General features: G+C 44.5%; 1 protein-coding gene across 6 annotated transcripts in view; it reads left to right on the forward strand.

Annotated features, from left to right (window-relative positions):
- The first annotated feature begins 877 nt into the window (after positions 1-877).
- BICRAL (BICRA like chromatin remodeling complex associated protein) overlaps positions 878-19,261 on the forward strand; it is a 28,223-nt gene continuing 9,839 nt past the window's right edge. For 2 of the 6 annotated variants that reach the window (XR_009965261.1, XM_062620911.1), the window contains exons 1-6: positions 8,360-8,400; positions 9,199-9,247; positions 9,346-9,414; positions 12,763-14,463; positions 15,972-16,071; positions 17,488-17,585. Coding sequence is in view for 5 of the 6 variants with exons in the window: in XM_062620911.1 (XP_062476895.1) it covers positions 8,375-8,400; positions 9,199-9,247; positions 9,346-9,414; positions 12,763-14,463; positions 15,972-16,071; positions 17,488-17,585 (2,043 nt within the window). In the remaining variant the exon portion in view is untranslated. Of the gene's footprint in view, positions 1,186-1,886; positions 2,114-6,161; positions 6,217-8,359; positions 8,401-9,198; positions 9,248-9,345; positions 9,415-12,762; positions 14,464-15,971; positions 16,072-17,487; positions 17,586-19,261 lie in introns of those variants that run through there. The other 4 variants (XM_062620913.1, XM_062620912.1, XM_062620915.1 and 1 more) reach the window with 4 other exon arrangements.

Raw genomic sequence — 19,261 nt, forward strand, 5'->3', positions numbered from 1 at the left:
TCGCATTGATGGGAAGAGGCTCTGCTCATCTCAGTACCCGTTTTGGCTAGTGGCAAACTGCAGGTAGTACCTGGGTTAGCTGCTTTTTGTCCAGCCTGCAGATATGAGGTGCCCTCAGACTTTAAGAACTCCGTGTCGTGTACTTGCAGGATTTTACTGGTATTCTTTTGGACTCTCGGATTTTTCTGTATTTCTTTTGAGGGGGTGTGTGTGTGTGTAAAAACCCGACACAGTATTTCAGATGGGAGCTCCCAAGGGCTGAGTACATGGGAGTAATCGCTGCCATCGACCTGCTGCCTGCACAGCAGCTAACGTGAGCTGATGCAGCTATAGTCTGACAGCTGCTTTAAGCTGCCTGAAGCGCTGCTGCTTCCCCTGTACTTAACCACCCAGCTCCCTCATTCCTACTCCCTCTATTGTGCTGGTACTAGCAGCACTCTTGTAGCCTCATGGCAGGCCAGAACCACATGAGGAAGCTAATGCAAGTTGAAACAGATAACTGTATTGTGTCAGATCAGTTTTCTGTGCCGGCTGACTGTTCAAAGCCTTGGGCTGACTCAGGGATCGTGGATGAGGGGGGCACAGCACTGCTCTCTTCTTTTGTTGGTCACTGTATAGTAGTCGAGAGTGTTGTAAGGGAGGCAGAGGCTTTGAGGCCAGGTAATAACAGTGCCCCAGAGGATTGTCCTGCAGGGCTGGGGTTTCCTTGTCACCTTGATTACTTTCACCTGTTCTTATATTCTCTTTGGGAGCATGTGATAAGGGCAGTCTGGCCTTTCACAGAAAGGACAGGCAGTGCTGCTTCCACACACACGTGTGCTCCAAGCTGAAGTATATCCTGGCTTCCCCAGTGCAGTAGCAGGGCTATGCAAGTAAAAGGGTAGAGGCTTTGCTAATAACAAGTAACAGGGAATATCCGTGCTGGGCTGTGACTAACAAGTAAGGATTGCCCTTTGTAAAGTGATGGGATGCACCAGCAGGGCTGAGTGTAGCCTACTTTGGAGAACATGGTTACGCTGTAGGGTAGCATTGATGGTAACTAGATGCTTGCTTTCCCTCAGCTGTTCCTAGCGTGGGCTCATGGCAGGCCCCTGGCTGCGGGGATGGGTCCTAATGGCTGGGACAGACCTCAGCAGCACCTCTTCCAATGGACTGAAGGCCCTGTTAGCTGAGCTGCCTGCTGAAGTGAGTCAGTCTTCAAGAGTCTAGGTCGGTGGTCTCCACATGGTTTTGATTGTACATCCCTAGTACTAAAAGTTGTTTGGGTGTACACCCCTGCTGTATGTGTGTTTATTTCCCAATTACATGTATGTACTACTGAAGTTCTGGGTTTTCCTTCCCTCACCCCAATATCAGATTGTCTTGCACACTTTGAGACCACTGGTCTAGGCTGTGTAACTAATCCTTTAATTCCACGCACTGTTTTGAGTTGTATTTTCAAACTGTCTTGGCTTTAATACGGTTTGTACGTCAGTTGTTGATTTGGCCGACTCTGTGTTAACAGTGTGGAGGACAGAACTTGTATAACTTCGGTATAGAAAACATGAAGAGACAGTCAGCAAGAAAAGCAGCAACCTCCTCTAGCAGTTGGGCGCTAGGAAATGTGTTAGGGATCATGTCTGTCAACGTCTCATGTTGCTGGAGTTTCTTTTCTAAACACACTGAAGGAGCTGTTGCTTCTGGGTGTGCACGGACTTGGGCTGCTTGTGCACTTCTGTTGCTGTTCTGACGTTGACAGGACAAATCCTCACTGAAAATCATGATCAGTTAAAAAGATTGCCCTGGTTTCGGGTGGGACACAGTTAATTTTGCCTCAGAGCATCTGGTGCAGTGCCGTGTTTCGGCTTTAGTCTGAGGTTAATGCTGATAACACACCCATGTTTCAGTTGTTGCTGAGCAAAGCTCATACAGCGGCAAGGACAACTCATCTCTCACCCCAGCCCAGCAGCGTGTGGAGGCTGAGGGTGCCCTGGAAGCTGGGAGGGGACACAGTTGGAACAGGGGACCCTGGGAGTGTTCCATGCCGGGTGATGTCATGCTGAGCAGTGAAGCTGGGGCCGTTGCCTGGGCGACGGCCTGCTGCTTGGAGACTGGCTGGGCATTGCAGAGCGTGGTGAGCAGTGGCCTTGTGTTACAAATTCTTTCATGATTATTACTATTTTCCCCTCCTTTTCTGTCCTGTTAAAGTGTCTTTATCTCAACCAATTAGTTTTACCTACATTTCTTACTTTCTTTCCGTTCCACTGAGGGTGGGGGAAGTGAGTGAACGGCTGTGTGATGCTCAGCTGCCTGCTGGGCTGAACCAACATGCAGTTGTGTGGTTATCACAGAAGGGTTGGTGCTGGAAGGGCCCTCTGGAGCTCATCCCATCCAACCCCTGCCAAGGCAGGGCCACCCAGAGCAGGGCCACCCAGAGCAGGGCACACAGGAACGTATCCAGGTGGGTTTGGGATGGCTCCAGAGGGGGAGACTCCGCAACCCCCCCGGGCAGCCTGTGCCAGGGCTCTGCCACCCTCACGTAAAGAAGCTCTTCCTCGTGTTGAGGTGACTCTTGTTGTGGTTCAGTTTATGGCCATTAATGTTACGTAGATCTTGGGTATGTGTGGCGGAATAGAAGCAGAGTTTAGTTTAAATAGGTATGTTGGTGGCTTGGCTGTGATCTTGAGCGCTCTTTCACAGACCGCATATGCATAAACCGTGCTGTTTAGATCGTGTGTTGGTTCTGTGGTGTTTCACAGCAGCACTGCCATGCAGCATCACCGCCATGCAGCATCACCTTAATGTAGTGTTTTCTAACCATCATGGGTGGCAGTGATTTGTCTGTGCTTTGCTTGTAGTTTTCAAGGTGCAGAAGCATGTACGCTTCTACACCTCTTCCTGTTTGCGCCTCTGTGATGGCTCAGCTGTAGGAGAACTTGGTGATGGTTTTAGAGAGACAAGCTCTTTGGTTAACCAGTATTAAAGAAAAAAAAGCTGTCATAATTGCTTTTTCCTGCGTGTTTAGAATCCTGCTAGTGATGGCAAGAGTGTTGCTAAAGCTATGGGAAGATGCACTTCTGGAGGGGACTGGCTGTGATTCTTGGTGTGTGCTTTGTTTGGGTTTTATTATCTGATGTAATCTGGTAGGCGCTCGCAGTGTGCTGAGTAGTCTTGTCTTGCATCATGTTTGTGAAATGGTAAGACCCAACAAATGATTTTGCTTGTAATAAAGCCAGCTGTGCATTCAGCTGAAGGGATGAGGGTTATGTGTTACCATCAAGGCTGTCTCTTCTTGATGTGCTCATGCGGTTTGTTTTCTGTTACATGCAGGTTTTAAAGAATTTAGGGAATGTACCAAATGTGTCTACTTTGAGCTGGTAGTTTTAATACCCACATGGGTAGTGACTGAACCAAATCCTGTTTGCTCACTTTGGATAATGGTGAACCCTTATTGCGGTATAATCCCAGAGAATATTTGGTTTGGTAAAGCAAAGATGTGTTACCCTTGAGTCATAATGTTCGTACTGCCATAGACACATGGGATGGGATTTTCAACAGTAGGCTTGCAGCGTGAGAACGAAGATCATGTTCACTCTCCATAGAGCTGATTTTTACTTCTGGTTAGGTTGGAGTCTGTAACCTTGCTCTGGAGGTGGGTGTGCTGCTTAGCTTTTAGAGGAGATCACAGCTTTCTGTAAGCTGTGCTAACAGTGCAGTTAAAGCAGAGTGCCTGTTGCTTAATGCTAAGTGCTTACTCATTTGTCCTTACTGTTGCCCATTTAGATTTTGTGACACAGAATATTGTTACTTGCTTAGCATGAGGTTGTAAGATCAGCGCTCATGCTGGTGGCTGTGTCCAGCAGTGAGCAGGTGTAATACTGAATCATGGGAGAATGATTTCCTTAGGATGTTTGATCACCTCCCGAATGCTGATTTTATTGAGATCTGAGGTATTTCTCTGTAGCTGTGCTTTACATTCCTGTTTTCCCAGAGAGGTCATACTGAGGGATCCTTACAGTGATGTGTGCTCCGGTTCTGCTTCACCCTTGCTGTAAACTAGAGCACAGGAGACCGAAGGAAAACAGCTGAATGAGGCTATGCAGTGTGGAGGACAGGGTACCCTCTGCTAGGCTGAGGTATAAACTAGTTTCAGAACCGGTGGAGTACAGAAAAGCCTCAGGAAAGAGCTTACAAAATCACAGGGCAGCTGAGGTGGGGAGGTCTGGAGATCACCTCATCCAGCATCCTGTCCCCAGCAGGCTTAGCCAGAGCCGCTGCTCAGGTCCAGCTGGGTTCTGGGTATCAACAAGGAAGAAGACTCCCTAACCTTGCTGGAAAACCTGTGCTGGTATTTGACTGCTCTCAGAGTAAAGGGAAAAAACAAACCACAAACAAATGCTTTTTGTCTATTTAAATATATGTTTTGTTGTTGTTTTGGTTTGTTCCTCTTATTCACTGGATACCACTGAGAAGAGTTTGGCTTGATGTTCTTTACACCCTCCTACCAGGTATTTACACACACAGAGAGTATTCCCCCAAAGCCTGCTGTTCCCCAGGCAGAACAGCCCTGGTGCTCTCAGCCTCTTGTATAACTGATGCTCCAGTCCCTCCATCATACTGGAGATGCATATGAGGGAGAGACCCTGCAGAATGGCTCTTGTCGATCTGGTCAGGGAGAGTAAGTTTCTGTTTGGCAAGAAGTAAGAGATGGTACAGAATGAATTAAAGCTCAAACTATGTTAGTAAGTTTAAGGGATAAATATGGTAGCAGACTGTTAAAGGGAAATTGAGGAAAAACCTGAGCTTGGAATGCACAGTGGCCAATTTCGTGTGATTAGAAGATACTCTGAAGATGAAACTGGATAACTAAATAGAAAACAGGGTACCAAAGGTTTAGGAAATGCTAGCAGCAGTTGTTAATTGAACTGGTGGGTTAGGTGGGATCTTTACAGAGAGAATAAGGGAGGATAAAGTGGTCCTGAGAGTTGTTGACAGAGAACTTTACAGTTACTGACAGAGAAAAGGGAGAAGGTAGAGTCTCAGATGACATTGTGAGAGTCAAAGTGAATGGGAGAGCCAGGACATGCAAATGGGAGCTTTGAAAGAACAGTGATGGAATGTGTTTGCACAGGCAGCACCTGATGGGAATATGCAGTGCCTTAAAGTGTTGGGTTTTCATGCTACTGTGAGGCTAAAAATGCTCTGCACCCAGTGAATGGCTGCTTATGCTCAGCTTGGCTAATGCAGATGAAGCCCACCATTGGTAAAAGGGTTCAAAACTCTGTACTACTTATCACAAGTTCACTTCTGAGTCTTGTTGAGAAGAAACTTCCTACAATCAGCGAGGTTGGAAAAGATCATCGAGCCCAACTATGCCCAGCCCTGCCAAGGCCACCACTGCCCCATGGCACTGAGGCCTCATCTCCACGCTGTGTGAACACTTGCAGGAACAGTGACTGCAGCCCTGCCCTGGGCAGCCTCTTCCAATGCCTGAGCACCCTCTGGGGCAGGAATTGTTCCTCAGCTCCATCTCAACCTGCCCTGGTGCATCTTGAGGCTGTTTCCTCTTGTCCTGTCACTTGTTCGTAGTGGTCCTGTTGTCACTAGCAATAGCTAGGAAAGGTCTGCTAGGAACAGTGCTCATTTGAATGCTTTGTAATGACTTGGCTGTAGTTCTGGTTCTAGCCTATACCATTTAGGTTATGATGCTAACCTAAGTTTGTTCACCTTTTCAGCTGGTCAGTGTTGTAGCCATTCATTTACAACAGTCTTTGCAGGTTCTGTAGTGTTTGATTATTCCTTCACTGGGATTAGCTGGGAGTACCTTCCTGTAGGAGTATTTTGATTGGAGTCTTGAGATGACATTCAGTGTTGATTATTTTACTACTTTCTTTAAGTCACAGAAGCTCTGTTTAACCAGTAGTTTAAGCATTTGTCTCTCCAGTTTAAAATCTAAAAATACCCCTCAGTGGTAAAGCATTGCATGGAGTTTTGTGTATCGTTCTGTGAATTTGATTTTGAGATTCATCAGTGCACCTCTGTGGAAGGTTTAAGAACTTTGCCAGTAGGAGAGACCTGTCAACTTCAGAAATAGTTTAATAAATACTTGGTCTGAATTGGTTTTGCTGCTGAAGGTGATCTTTTGTCTGATATGTGTCAAATATCCCTCCTCTCCCTTCTCGTTCTAGTTGTCATGGATGATGACGACGATGAATCCTGTCTCCTTGATCTTATTGGGTAAGTTTTCCTTAAGCAATCCTGTCAAAAACGTTGGGAAAAGCAGAAGGTGATTCTATCTCAGTATTGTCTCGGGAGTGGGTGTCGTGCAAATGAAATAAGCAGCTGCGCTTTGTCTCCGTGTGTGCATCCCAAAGCCTTCAATCCCAGTCTGTACTACTAGCTGACAGTCCACTTGCAGGCATTCTCCTCCGGAGGGACTAGGGAATGAGCATGGAGGTTGGATTTATCAGCAGTTTTCTCAAAGAGACTTTATTAAAATCAAGTTAGGGGTTGTAAGTGGTCCGGGCTTGTTGGATGTGCGTGTGTTTGTTGTTTCATTATTTCCAGAACAGATTTATTCAGAGGTTTTTAATTCCACATGGGGACCTCAAAAATGATGAGGATTGGTAAAACGTGAGCGAAATATCTGTGAATTACGTGTGACAAGTGCCCTTCCTTTGGCTACTAACATTGGTGTCAGTATTCAAGAACAGATAGTATGCTATAATGCAGTAAAAACATCAGGAGAAAATCAAACACTTCATACATGGGGATACTTTATTCCAGCTCTGCCAGAAGTGAGTTGGACATCAGTCTTGGAGCAGCTGCTAAAAGATCAACTTGGTTGCGTATAAGCATGTTTAACAGTCTTAAATGTAGTAAATAATAGGCCTTTAACTTCCTCATGGACTCGAAGCTTCCAGCGAAACCAGTGAGAGCTTTTGCTTCAGAGAACCCCAAGTATCACAACAGTGGCTGCTGTCGTATGGGGGGGGTTACTCAGTGGGCGCTGTTCGCAAAGCCTTGCCAGTCGTGGCTCACAGTTCTGTTCTCTGAGGTGAACTGTGCAAGATCACTGATGTGAAAACCACATCCTGCTTGGAACATAAAGGTGATAATTGATTGCATGGGACAATGAAGTGCTCTCTCAGGAGCATGAATCATGAGGAGCCTGGTACAAGTTCACAGGTGGTCCAGAAAATTAAGTGCTCTCTATACAGATGAGTGTTTGTGTGAGAAATTACAGTGTTCTCCCTCCTGCTGGCAGCAGTTACTGTCTTAAGTATCTAGAGAAATGGAAACCAGCATTTTTTTTATACCTGCTCTTTGGTTTTGGTAAGTGCCTTCTAAAACTCTTCCCTTACTAATGACAGTATTTAAGGTGAGGAAATGTTCTTCAGTTCTAATTGCAGTTTTCACTATCTTAAAGCCAGCCGGTGAGTGTGATTAATATTAAACAGCCTGGTTATTTTACTGATAAAGCTTGTAAGCATAGAAGCATAGAATCCCAGACTGTTTTGTATTGGAAGGGACCTTAAAGCTCATCCAGTTCCAGCCCCCAGCCACGGGCAGGGACCCCTTCCACTAGAGCAGCTTGCTCCAAGCCCCTGTGTCCAGCCTGGTCTTGAACAGTGCCAGGGATGGGGCAGCCACAACTTCTCTGGGCACCCTGTGCCAGTGCCTCAGGGAAGAACTTCTGCCTTAGATCTAACACGAATCTCCCCTGGTTAAGTTTAAACCCATGAAGCATAAGCATGATAGACCCTATATGAGATCAAGTTCTAGCTTCCTTTATTCTTGAAGTTCAGTGTAATCTACAACGAAAATGACATTTTCATTTGAAAATTCATGTAACAACTTCTGTGTTGTAAGCGTGACTGTACCATAAGGTCCCTGCCAAGTACTGACACATCTTTTGTAAACACATGAATGCAGCTTGCTTATAAAATGAATAAAAGAGGAATAGAGGTCTATTTATGCTTTCAGAAGACTGGTTGTAAACCTGCAATATCTTTAACTTGTTCCAAGTTTATTTTCTAGGCTCTTGAAGAGAGTAGAGAATGGTTTAAATTCCTACTTTATTTACACGAGACTCACAGAACCACAGAATAGTTTGAGTTTGAAAGGACCTTCAAAGCTCATCTAGTTCCAACCCCCTGCAGTGAGCAGGGACGTCTTCATTTAGATAGGTTGCCCAGAACCACATCCAGCCTGGCCTTGAATGTCTCCAGGGATAGGGCATCCAGCACCTCTCTGGGCAGCCTGTGCCAGTGTTTCACCACCCTCATTGTAAAGAAATTTTTCCTCACATCCAGCCTGAATCTCCCCTGTTTTAGTTTAAAACCATCACCCCTTGTCCTGCTGCAGGATGATGAGTATCTCCTGCGTCTCAAAAATGGTTTTAGTGTTACTTGTTAATCAGTAAGGATGTTTTAAAATGAAAAAATCCATGTGATTTTACTCTTTGTGCTAATGGACATGTTGGGAAATGCTGTGTTACTGTTGTATTAAAATAAGCCCATGTAACACAACCTTTCAGTGTTTTTTCGTTTGGTTTGTATGTACAGTTACTTTATTGTCTTTTGGTTTGAATTTCCAAGACTCATTCTGTCAGACCACATCCTAAAGCTGAGTTTTGCTCACCGATAGTGCTAAGCTAATGAAATACCCTGAAATTGTATTTCCCAGTATTTAATCAGTAATTTTTATGGCTGATTTAAGCTTGTTAACTTACATTGAGGGTGGCAGGAAAACATGTTCAAGAGTCAGGTCTGTAAATACGCTATTGACTTAGTAGCTAAAAAGGCATTCTGGTTCATCTCTGTAGAAGAGAAGGTACCTGGTTTAGTTCTCATGTTATTTGGTGGTAGTATTTTCCTTAGGTTTTGTGCTCTATTCACTCATACTGTGTGTTTGAAGAGAATATGAGTAATACCCTCACAGAGGGAAATAAAGCAGAATGCAACGAAAATTGTGTGATGGACATAGTATATTGCTTGAGATGCAAATCAGGTCAGCATCTGCCAACTGTGCTGGTACAGAAACGCAGATCCTTCCATGATATAAACTTTCAGCTTTGTGTTGCAGTCAGCGCACTGTGTTTTTGCCAGAAACCTGATCTCTCTGGATACAGTATCTTAGTTAAATTCGCCTCACCCCTAGAAAGAGCTTCCTAAAAGTGGTAACTTTTATGTTTTGTTTTTTTTTTCTTCCCTTAAGGGACCCACAGGCACTGAATTACTTCCTCCATGGGCCTAGCAGTAAATCTGTAAGTAGCATTCCTCTGTGTTAGACATGCATAAGCTTCAGCGAGTATATGACTTTTAACCATGACTTTTGTCTTTTTTTTTTCTTTTTTTTTGCCAGAGCAATGAAGACTTGACTAATACAGAATATTCTGTAGCCAACTCAAATTCCATTTTTGCCAACTCCAATGTAAGTGCTCAGGAGATAAATAATACTTGTATTGAGACTGCAGGTTTCTGGTATGGCTTTACTTGGCTTTTAGAAAACGGAGTGAATTAGATGTGGGTTTTGACCTTTTTCATATGTAAATTCTGAATTCTAGCATAGAACCATCTCCTGCTGTTGATGTGGAAGTATTTCATTGGGTTGTCAGTGGGGAATTAATTGAAAGATGCTGCATTATTGGGCCATGTCAGTCTGTAAGGCAGCTTGCTCAGCAGTGAAAATACTCACAACTCTATGCAGAAGGTGACGTTGCTGCGGACTGAAGGACAAGAAAGCAGTGTCCGTCCACTCCTGCTCCCTTCCCTGATCCCACCCATCTCAAACTGAGCCACTGTTTTACCTCCTTTAGTGATTCCAGGTTTGTTTCCTTGGGTAGTCATCAGTCTCCGTTACAAACCTCATGAGAGGCTTCCATAGCCATTGCCCTGTTACCCAGCTTTACTTAGTGACTGCTTCCACCTTCCTGTTGTAGTAGTACAGATTAAAAGAGCAGTGTCAGCACAAATAAGACTCTTGGTAAGCAGGTGCATGAAGCTGCAGAGGCACTCATTTCGTGTTGAAATCTGTCTGGTGTTATGGGTGGCTCTTGTGAATCTGGGCAGCAGTGATACAGATCAAACTTGGAAGGTCCCTGCTTCCAGTTGGTGCACATAAAATTGTTTTTGGATGTGAAACGGTCCTGGAAGCAGGGGACGAAACATGGGATTTGTCATTCCAGTGGGAGAGCTTCAAACGATTAATCTTGATTGCATGTAATCCTATTTATTATGACAATGACTGTTAGCAGTAATAGTTGTATTGTTGGTACTAGCTGGAATAGTGTAAAATGTAACCCACTAAATTACACAGTTGCAAAAGATTCCGGGTTGGTCATTGTCACTGGAGACAAGTTACAGATGCAGTAGGGAGTTCTGCACAGGGACCTGACACTTGTGAGTCCTAATAGAGCCCTAGTGAGTGATTTCTTCTTACTCTGCCTGATGGTAGCTAGGGACAGTTGAGAACCTGATCTGTGATTTTGGGTGTTCATGTTGCAGACATTGAGACATTTCAGTTCCAGTTTTAATTCCTTCTGTTAACAAAAATGTAAAAAGTTTTGTTGTCATTTTTAATTACATTTTGAAAATACTTAATTTTAAGAAGTGTATGTTAATAATTTAAAACATGAGGGAAGTTTCATTTAAAAATACATAGGATGATTCTGAAACAGATTGGGGTAAAATACTGAGTAAATATGCTTGGAGAACTGAAAGCGGGAGCATGTTATTGCATGTGATGATTACAGCTTGCAGCATCTTCACACTGTTTGTATGAGGTGGACAAGGTAATGGTTTTAAACTGACAGGGGTGGGTACAGATGAGCTCTTAGGCAGAAGCTCTTCCCTGTGAGGGTGCTGAGGCGCTGGCCCAGGGTGCCCAGAGAAGCTGTGGCTGCCCCATCCCTGGGAGTGCTCAAGGCCAGGTTGGACACAGAGACTTGGAGCAAGCTGCTCCAGTGGAAGGTGTCCCTGCCAGTGGCAGGGGTTGGAACTGGCTGATCTTAAGGTCCTTTCCAACCCAAACTGTTCTGTGATTCTATAAAACATCCATGACCTTCAGGCAGTAAAGGGTTGGAGTATGAATATGACAGCTAATTTCACACCCACATTTTGCATTTATCCTGATCTAAAAAGAAACTGGATGTTTTTAACTAATCGCTACATGATTTTGCAGTTTACAAAGGTGTTCTTAGTCTAACTTAAAACTATTGCCACTAGTATTACACATTTAAATTCATTATTTCACCTGCAGAAACCTGATACTTGTTTAGACTTTCTGGACATAGATTTTTAGGAAAACTCACTGAAAATAGGCCAGAATAACGTGGCCTAGTTCTGATTTTCTGTAGCACAGTATTTACAGATGTAGATTTGGTGCCACTACAGTATTAGCTGTAGTTTCAGTGTTCATAGTTGTCTGAGGTTTTTTAATGGCATAAACTACCAAGTCTGTAGCAGTGTTTTTCTTACTGCTTTGTTTCTAAGACTTTTCTAAACAAAGAATTAGCATAATTCCTTAACTTCATCAAAGGATGACCAGTTTGCACTGCGTGACTGGAAATCATAGAATCACAGAATAGTTTGGGTTGGAAAGAAACTAAAGATTGTCCAGTTACAACCCCCTGCCATGGGCAGGGACACCTCACACTAGAGCAGCTTGCTCCAAGCCCCTGTGTCCAGCCTGGCCTTGAACACTGCCAGGGATGGGGCAGCCACAGCTTCTCTGGGCACCCTGTGCCAGCGCCTCAGCACCCTCACAGGGAAGAGCTTCTGCCTTAGATCTAACCTGAACTTGCTCTGTTTCAGTCTGAACCCATCACCCCTGGTCTTATTGCTACAGTCCCTGATGAAGAGTCCCTCCCCAGCATCCTTGTAGCCCCCTTCAGACACTGGAAGCTGCTCTGAGGTCTCCACGCAGCTTCTCTACTCCAGGCTGAGTAGCCCCAGTGTTCTCAGCCTGTCTTCGTGTGGGAGGTGCTGCAGCCCTTGATCATTCTAGTGGCCTCCTCTGGGCTGGCTCCAACAGCTCCATGTCCTTCTCACACTGAGGACACCAGCTCTGCACACGGTGCTGCAAGTGGGGTCTCATGAGAGCTAAGCACAGGGGCAGGATCATTTCCTTTGACCTGCTGGTCACACTCCTTTTGATGCAGCCCAGCGTATGGGTGATTTCTGGGCTCAAGCGCATGCTGAAGCGGCTCACGTTCACTTTGTCATCGACCAACAGCCCCAGGTCTTCTGCAGGGCAGCTCTGGATCATGTTTCCACCCAACCTGTAGCTGTGCCTGGGATTGCCCTAAATGTTGGTAGCATTTAGGAGATGGATCTCATATGACAGGGAAAGACAGTGAAAGAGCAGCTTTCTCCTGCCTTTATCCTGCTACTGCTGAAGCCTTGCCCAAAATTGAGTTACAGTGGAGGTCTGTCTCCTTTCTCCTTTCTTTTACCATTTTGTCCCTACGGTGCTCAGCTTGAGGAAGGGTAAATGGCACTTAAGGAGCATATCATACCCTCTTGAAACAGGGCAGCTGCAGAGCTGATTGCTGTGGAGATGGGAGAAGTGGAAAGAGTGTAGTGTCTCCAGCAGCCTGATACGAGGGTACGGGTGGGATGTGACACACGTGGTTATGCTGGCTCAGTGTCTAGGGTGAACGTCATCTTGTGTGCATGCTACGCAAAGAAGAAGGTTTGTCTGCGTGAAAAGAAGCTTAATGAGGAAACAGGGTAGAGCTTGGGGTTTCTGCAATGATGTGTTTCTTGTTTTGCTTTTCAGAACACCGATCCTAAGTCGTCTGTGAAAAGTGTAAGCAGTCAGCTTGGAGAGGGGCCTAGTGATGGACTGCAGCTGTCCAGTAGCCTTCAGTTTCTTGAAGATGAACTTGTATCTTCTCCTTTACCTGATCTTACTGAGGATCAGCCTTTTGATATTCTTCAGAAGTCCTTGCAGGAGGCCAATATTACTGAACAGACTTTGGCAGAAGAGGCATATTTAGATGCCAGTGTAGGTTCCAGCCAACAGTTTGCACAAGCTCAGCTTCATTCTTCTTCATCAGCATCCTTTACTCAGGCTTCTAATGTTTCTAATTACTCAGGTCAGACGTTGCAACCTATAGGAGTTACTCAAGTGGTACAGCAACCTGTTGGAGCATCTTTTGCAAGCAATACAGTTGGTGTGCAACATGGCTTTATGCAACATGTTGGAATTAGTGTTCCCAGCCAGCATTTGTCTAATAGCAGCCAGATCAGTGGGTCTGGGCAGATCCAGCTAATTGGTTCATTCAGTAATCAGCCTTCCATGATGACCATTAATAACCTTGATGGATCTCAGATCATACTGAAAGGCAATGGTCAACAAACACCTGCAAACATGAGTAGTGGCCTCTTGGTTCATAGACAAACCCCAAATGGTAATTCGCTGTTTGGTAACTCGAATTCAAGTCCAGTAGCACAACCTGTAACTGTTCCGTTTAACAGCACAAATTTTCAGACATCGTTGCCTGTCCATAATATCATCATTCAGAGGGGTTTGGCACCAAACTCTAACAAAATACCTGTTAATATCCAACCAAAGCCTGTCCAAATGGGTCAGCAGACTGCTTACAATGTGAATAACCTGGGAATACAGCAGCATCACATACAGCAAGGGATTCCATTTGCTTCTGCAAATTCACCTCAGAGCTCAGTAGTTGGTCCTCATATGTCCGTTAATATCGTTAACCATCAGAACACAAGGAAATCAGTTACACCTCAGGCAGTCAACAATGCTGGAGGTAGTATTGTTATCCATTCTCCTATGGGACAGCCTCATGCACCTCAGAACCAGTTTCTCATACCTACAAATTTGTCTGTTAATTCTAATTCAGTTCATCACGTCCAGGCCATAAATGGACAGCTTCTTCAGACTCAGCCTTCCCAGCTGGTTCCTAGCCAAGTGTCTGCTGAGCATGTGATGCTCAACAGGAACTCTACAAACATGCTAAGAGCCAACCAGTCGTATTCAGGGCAGATACTGAATAATCACAACACGGCTGTTCAGCTTGTTTCCGGCCAGACGTTCACAGCTCCTGGAAACCAAGTCATAGTCAACCACGGAACCTCGCAGATTGTGGGTGGACAGGTACCCTTGCAGCAGGTGTCACCAACCGTGTTGCATTTGTCACCCAGTCAAGCTAATGTTTCTCAAGGTAGATCGAGTTTTACCACGATGTCCCCCGGGCAGTCTGCAGTCTCCAGCATGTCAGCTTCGAACCGATTTGCTGTTGCAAGTTCTTCTGGGTCAGTACATCCTAGCCTGGGAGCATCCGTTCAGTCTGTCGCATCGGGAGGAAACTTCACTGGAGATCAGCTCACACAGAGCAGAACTCAAGTTCCCATCAGTGCATCGCATCGTCTTCCAGCATCCTCTTCCAAATCTGGCAGCACCTTCAGTCACACGTCGGTGGGAGTAACACAACAGCAGTTTGCTTTCGGTCAGGTATGAAAGCTGCTTGAGAATGTAGCCAAAGAAATGCTTCTAAGCTGTGCTAAAACCTGGTTAACAAAGGATCCAAGCTGGTATTAACACAGAAAACATGAATTTTGCTAGCTTGTGATGTTACTGTGGAGCTGCTCAACATTACTGTGAGCTGGAGACATGATTTCACTCAGTTATTTCCTAAAGTCACTGAGTGAATGAGCCTGTCGCTTCCACTAGTGCAGAAGATTTTGCTGGTGATTCACAGTTGTATTTCCAGAACTGCATAGCACTGATCTATTTCTGCTTCCATTGAAAGGAATGGGTGCTCTAGCGTTACCCTGTGAGCTCCCCTGAAAATCTTAACCGGGGAGCTAGATGTGAAGGCTTGAGTACATTCTGAGCACTTAGAAGTCTTTTGGCCTCATGAAAAACTCTGTTTTTTTAAGATTTGTTCCTTAGAATCCCTAAAAGGAAATACCTTTTAAAGCAGTTTGTGAAACATAACAGTTAAAAAATACTTTAAGAAGAGATTTACTTAGTAATAATGGACAAAGCTTCGTGAATGTTCTCTAAAGGTGAGAACTGGGCTATTTTCCCCCAGTGGATGCAGCTGTACGTTCAGCCCAGGTTGACTTATCACACAGTTACTCCATTTCTGTCCTTTTTCTGCCTTTTTTTCCCCTCGTTTGTCATTACAAAATACTGATAAGAGCTGTCTCAGAGTGCCTTTGCACTGATTATCTTGGGTTTTTCTGTTTTCCCAAAGGTCTTGTGGATTTTTTTTAACCGAGACCAAAATGGGCAATGAAATAACGTGTCTTAGAAAATGAAGTGTATTTAGAGCATGTTGCAGAGCCACGTTTTTATTCTTGGCCCAAACTGCTAGTGCAAGTTGTAATGTTTTGTTTGCACGTGAGTTATTTCAGGCCCATCTGACTTTTCTCCTCACGCGTCTGCATCTTGCTATCTATAGGGTATGTGCTGGGTCAGTGAGTTCCAGCACTTACAAAAGCAAACTCTTTCTTCCTGCTGTAAAAGATGAGCTGAAAATGGGAACCAGAGAGTACAATTTCTGCTGTTAACCAAAACCATTTTAGTCTGTACTTGCATTTTAAATGTTACGCTGTATTGTACATAAGCCATGTGCCATTTAGTCCCTAAACACTGGATGGCTTGTGCCACTGTGTATTTTCAGTTGTGAGACAGGTTATTTAGTCATCTTGCAGTTCTGAGAATCTCAAAAGCTGAGCTTCTGCCAACTTAGTGGTAATTCACGGATCTTCTGGGATAGAGCTGGTGTAGATTTGTACCTTCAGTGGCGTTTATGTTCCTCCCTGATTTACTTCATCAAATTCTTGAACGTAAAAGGAAATGGGAAGCCTGAAATGTCACCACTTAGGAGTCTGAGGTTGCAGAAGCATGTGTACAGCTGAATTTTAGTTGCCTTTTTTGCCTTTTGCTCTCTTTGTTAAAGCTTTCAGTAAATATCTGATTTTTTTTTTTCCCCCCTAATGTCTGTGGCACAGAAGAAATCTCTGAACCACACGTCATCAGTTTCTGCATCGAAGGCGCAAGATAATTTGAGACAGCCTCAGCTAACAAGTCTCCTGAGCAACACACTATCAGGTCAACTAAGGTCTTTTTAAAATCATTTTCTTTTATCTTCCCCAGCAACAGAAATAGTTGGTTCTTCAGTGTGTCAGACTTGCATTGCTGGCTCATGCTGGCAGGATCCTAGAGGTTATCCCAACTTTCTTTTTAGACCACGTTTCCTTTTCAAACTGCGTTTTTCAGTATTGAATGTGGGCTTTTCTTTTTCCCAACCAGGGCCCTTCATTTTGTAGAGTGAAAGGCTGATTTTTATAAGCAATCATTTCCCCCTCTGTGAAATCCCAAATTGCACCTTCTTTCATTTTTCTGACTTTTTTCAGCTTAGAGAAACAGAAATCATTAGTTTCCAAAATCTGGACGTCTGCTTAAAATTGCTGTGAAACTCCTGGAGCCTCTCTTGTGATGGCTGCTTCAGATACAGATGAAAGCCAAGCAGGATTGCAAGGTTCTGCGCAGCCTTGTCATCACTTGGTTTATTACTGACTGGCTTGCATTCAGTTAGGCTAGTTAGTGCTTTGTTCCTGGCAAAATACTGGCCTTTTCAAGCAGCACCATGCTACTAAAAGGGCGTAGAATCACAGAATGGTTTGGGTTAGAAAGGACCTTAAAGCCCATCCAGTTCCAGCCCCCTGCCACGGGCAGGGACACGTTCCAGCTTGCTCCAAGTCCCTGTGTCCAACCTGGCCTTGAACACTGCCAGGGATGGGGCAGCCACAGGTTCTCTGGGCACCTTGTGCCAGGGACTTCTTCCTTGTATCTAACCTACACAAAACCAGTATGTTAAAAGTAAGCAGAAGAATGCGGTAGCCTTCATCTTCTGTGTGCATATAAGTGACCCTTTTGAGTAAGGTCCCATAATCTTAGCTTTCATTCTGTACTGTTTGTGTAAGCTGTCCAGGCAGTTCTCTACCATGGTCACAGTATGGGGTTTTTGGGGAAAGAAATGTTTGTGTTGGTTATGACAGGGCATGGCTGGTAAGGTGCTGTGTGAATTCCTGGGTAAGGCAATTGGAGCAAGTCTGGCCATCTAGAAAGTCTAGAGGAAAAAACCCCAACCTCCCCCAAAGCTCTAGAAAAACTGGGTTTATGTGCTTGAGAGAGGGTTAGTATTGAAAAGCTTGATGAAATGCACTGTATGATTTTCAGTGAATCATTGGGATGCTCTGCTTATGGTACTTGTATTGCTTCTTACATTGCGGTACTGTGGATGGAGATGATTTATATGTGAGGACTTTTGTAGTTTGCAGCAGGAAATACCAGTCCTGTTTCATTTTTATGAGCCAGTTTCTCTCCAGGGTAGTTGCACTAACGCTTTTAAGCACAAGACAAGTCTCTTTCTCCTAAAACTCAAGTAGAATGATCAGGATAGGTACGTGAAATTACTGTGTACCTGCTTAGGATGACAGAGTCTTTTTAACGTATCTTTTATAGGACAGGACTCCGGAGCAAAAATCGTGCAGCAGCCTCTAGGAACAGCACAGCCACAAGAAAAAGGAATAGGATCATCATCAGTTCAACAGAGCATACAGGTGGAGAATACTTGTGTTTATATGCTTTCCTTTGCCTTAAGACTCTAGTGCTGTTAGGAGTGTTTCAAGGCCGTGTAGGAGTCCTTGCAGTTGTTTAGAGTATATGAAGTCACCCAAGCTTGTGACGTTCTCCCTTGATCTAATGAACATTGAGTATTCCGCAGATTGGTACTCTGCGTGCTGCTTTGAGATGTAATTCAGTCAGTGGATTCTGACTGCCCTGCTTCCTGAAGAGGTGTTTGTATGCTGGAGTAATTCTTCATTAAGTTGGAGGGAAGTTAGACCTGCTCTTAGGACTTCTTACAACACGGTTGCTCTCTAGCTGTTGGGAAGGGGTGGGTTGTGAGAGGTAGCAGGAAAACTCCATCTGGTCTTTGTCTGGTTTACTTTTTACTGCATTGTCATCTTTTTTTACTACCACAGCATCTCCTGTATGTGGCACTTCTGTGCAGAAATGAAACTCTCCAGCCAGGGTTTTGAGGTGGAAGGAGAGGCAGCCCTTTTAGAGAGGGAATACAGGAACTTTGGGAGGGAAGAGGGTTGTTACATTCATGGACTGAGTGGGGTTTGTTGTAGGCTTGAGAATGTGGGATTTGTGGTGGGTTGAACTAGAAAATCATGGAAGAAAATGAGGATCTGATTTAGAATTTTTGTTCCTTGCTATAAATATCTTGGTCAATGTAGTTCGACATGAATGTTTTCCTTTTCTTACTAGCAAACAAGTAGGGCAGAAGATAGAGTAGTACTCAGTTCAGAGTTCAGCCTGGTTTGTAACTGTTGGCTAGATGTTCATTCTCCTGTGCTAGTGAATATGTTTTAAACCCTGAAGCTCGAGGCTTTTGGGCCAGCAAGTACCATTACCGTGCGTCTGCTTCATGCTGTCCTGTTTTGCTGAGAAGGATGCTCTGTGCCACAACCGTTTTTTGTTGCTTCTAACTATGTTCAAAAGAGCTTCCATGCAGTCGTCTTTTAAATCCTGAGTAGCTCTGTGACCAGTTTCATTGGTAGGACTAGCATTGACTAAAACAACCCCCAACAACTTTGTATTAGCCAAAGACTCTTTGTTCCAGAATGGCAGCTTTGGGAGAATACTTGGATAGCAGTAATGGCTCTCATACAATAGGAACATGAGCCTTTGCCATATTAGAGAGCCTCACCTCTTAGGACAGTGTTCCTTTGGAAAACCTTGGCTTCATAAAAGTCTGAGGAAAGCAGAAAATGATACAGGTCTGCCTGGCAGGTGTATCTGTAGCATTGACACTGGAACAGAATTCCTAGAACCGCTTTCACCCCTACCCAGCCACCATGGCTCATGAGGATTCAAGTTCACAACCTTGGCCTGCGTTCCTGACAGGTACTCTAATCCATGAAAACCAGGCAACAGAAATCAGCTGAGAAATGCAGGGACAGTTCTTGAGAGCAGGTCTCTTTGGAGAAGTTCTTAGTTGTACCTTTTCACCTGCTAAATTTGATAACCAGCCTCTTTCCTAGCGAAGCGTGTGCATGCACTGCTGTGGAACTTGCCTACAAACAACATTACAGACTTGTGGTTTGTGGAAGAGAAGCGACTTCCCTATTTCATTGATACAGTGCCCTAGCAAAACAGGAGAGAGTTGAAAGTGTTCATGCTTCTGTGGTGGTTAGAGTTTGTTATTGGTGATCATTGGCAGAAGTCA

The sequence above is a fragment of the Pezoporus occidentalis genome, unplaced genomic scaffold (assembly GCF_034315485.1).
Source record: "Pezoporus occidentalis ecotype Australia unplaced genomic scaffold, CSIRO_AGI_Poc_V1 ctg225, whole genome shotgun sequence".
Lineage (NCBI taxonomy): Eukaryota > Metazoa > Chordata > Aves > Psittaciformes > Psittacidae > Pezoporus > Pezoporus occidentalis.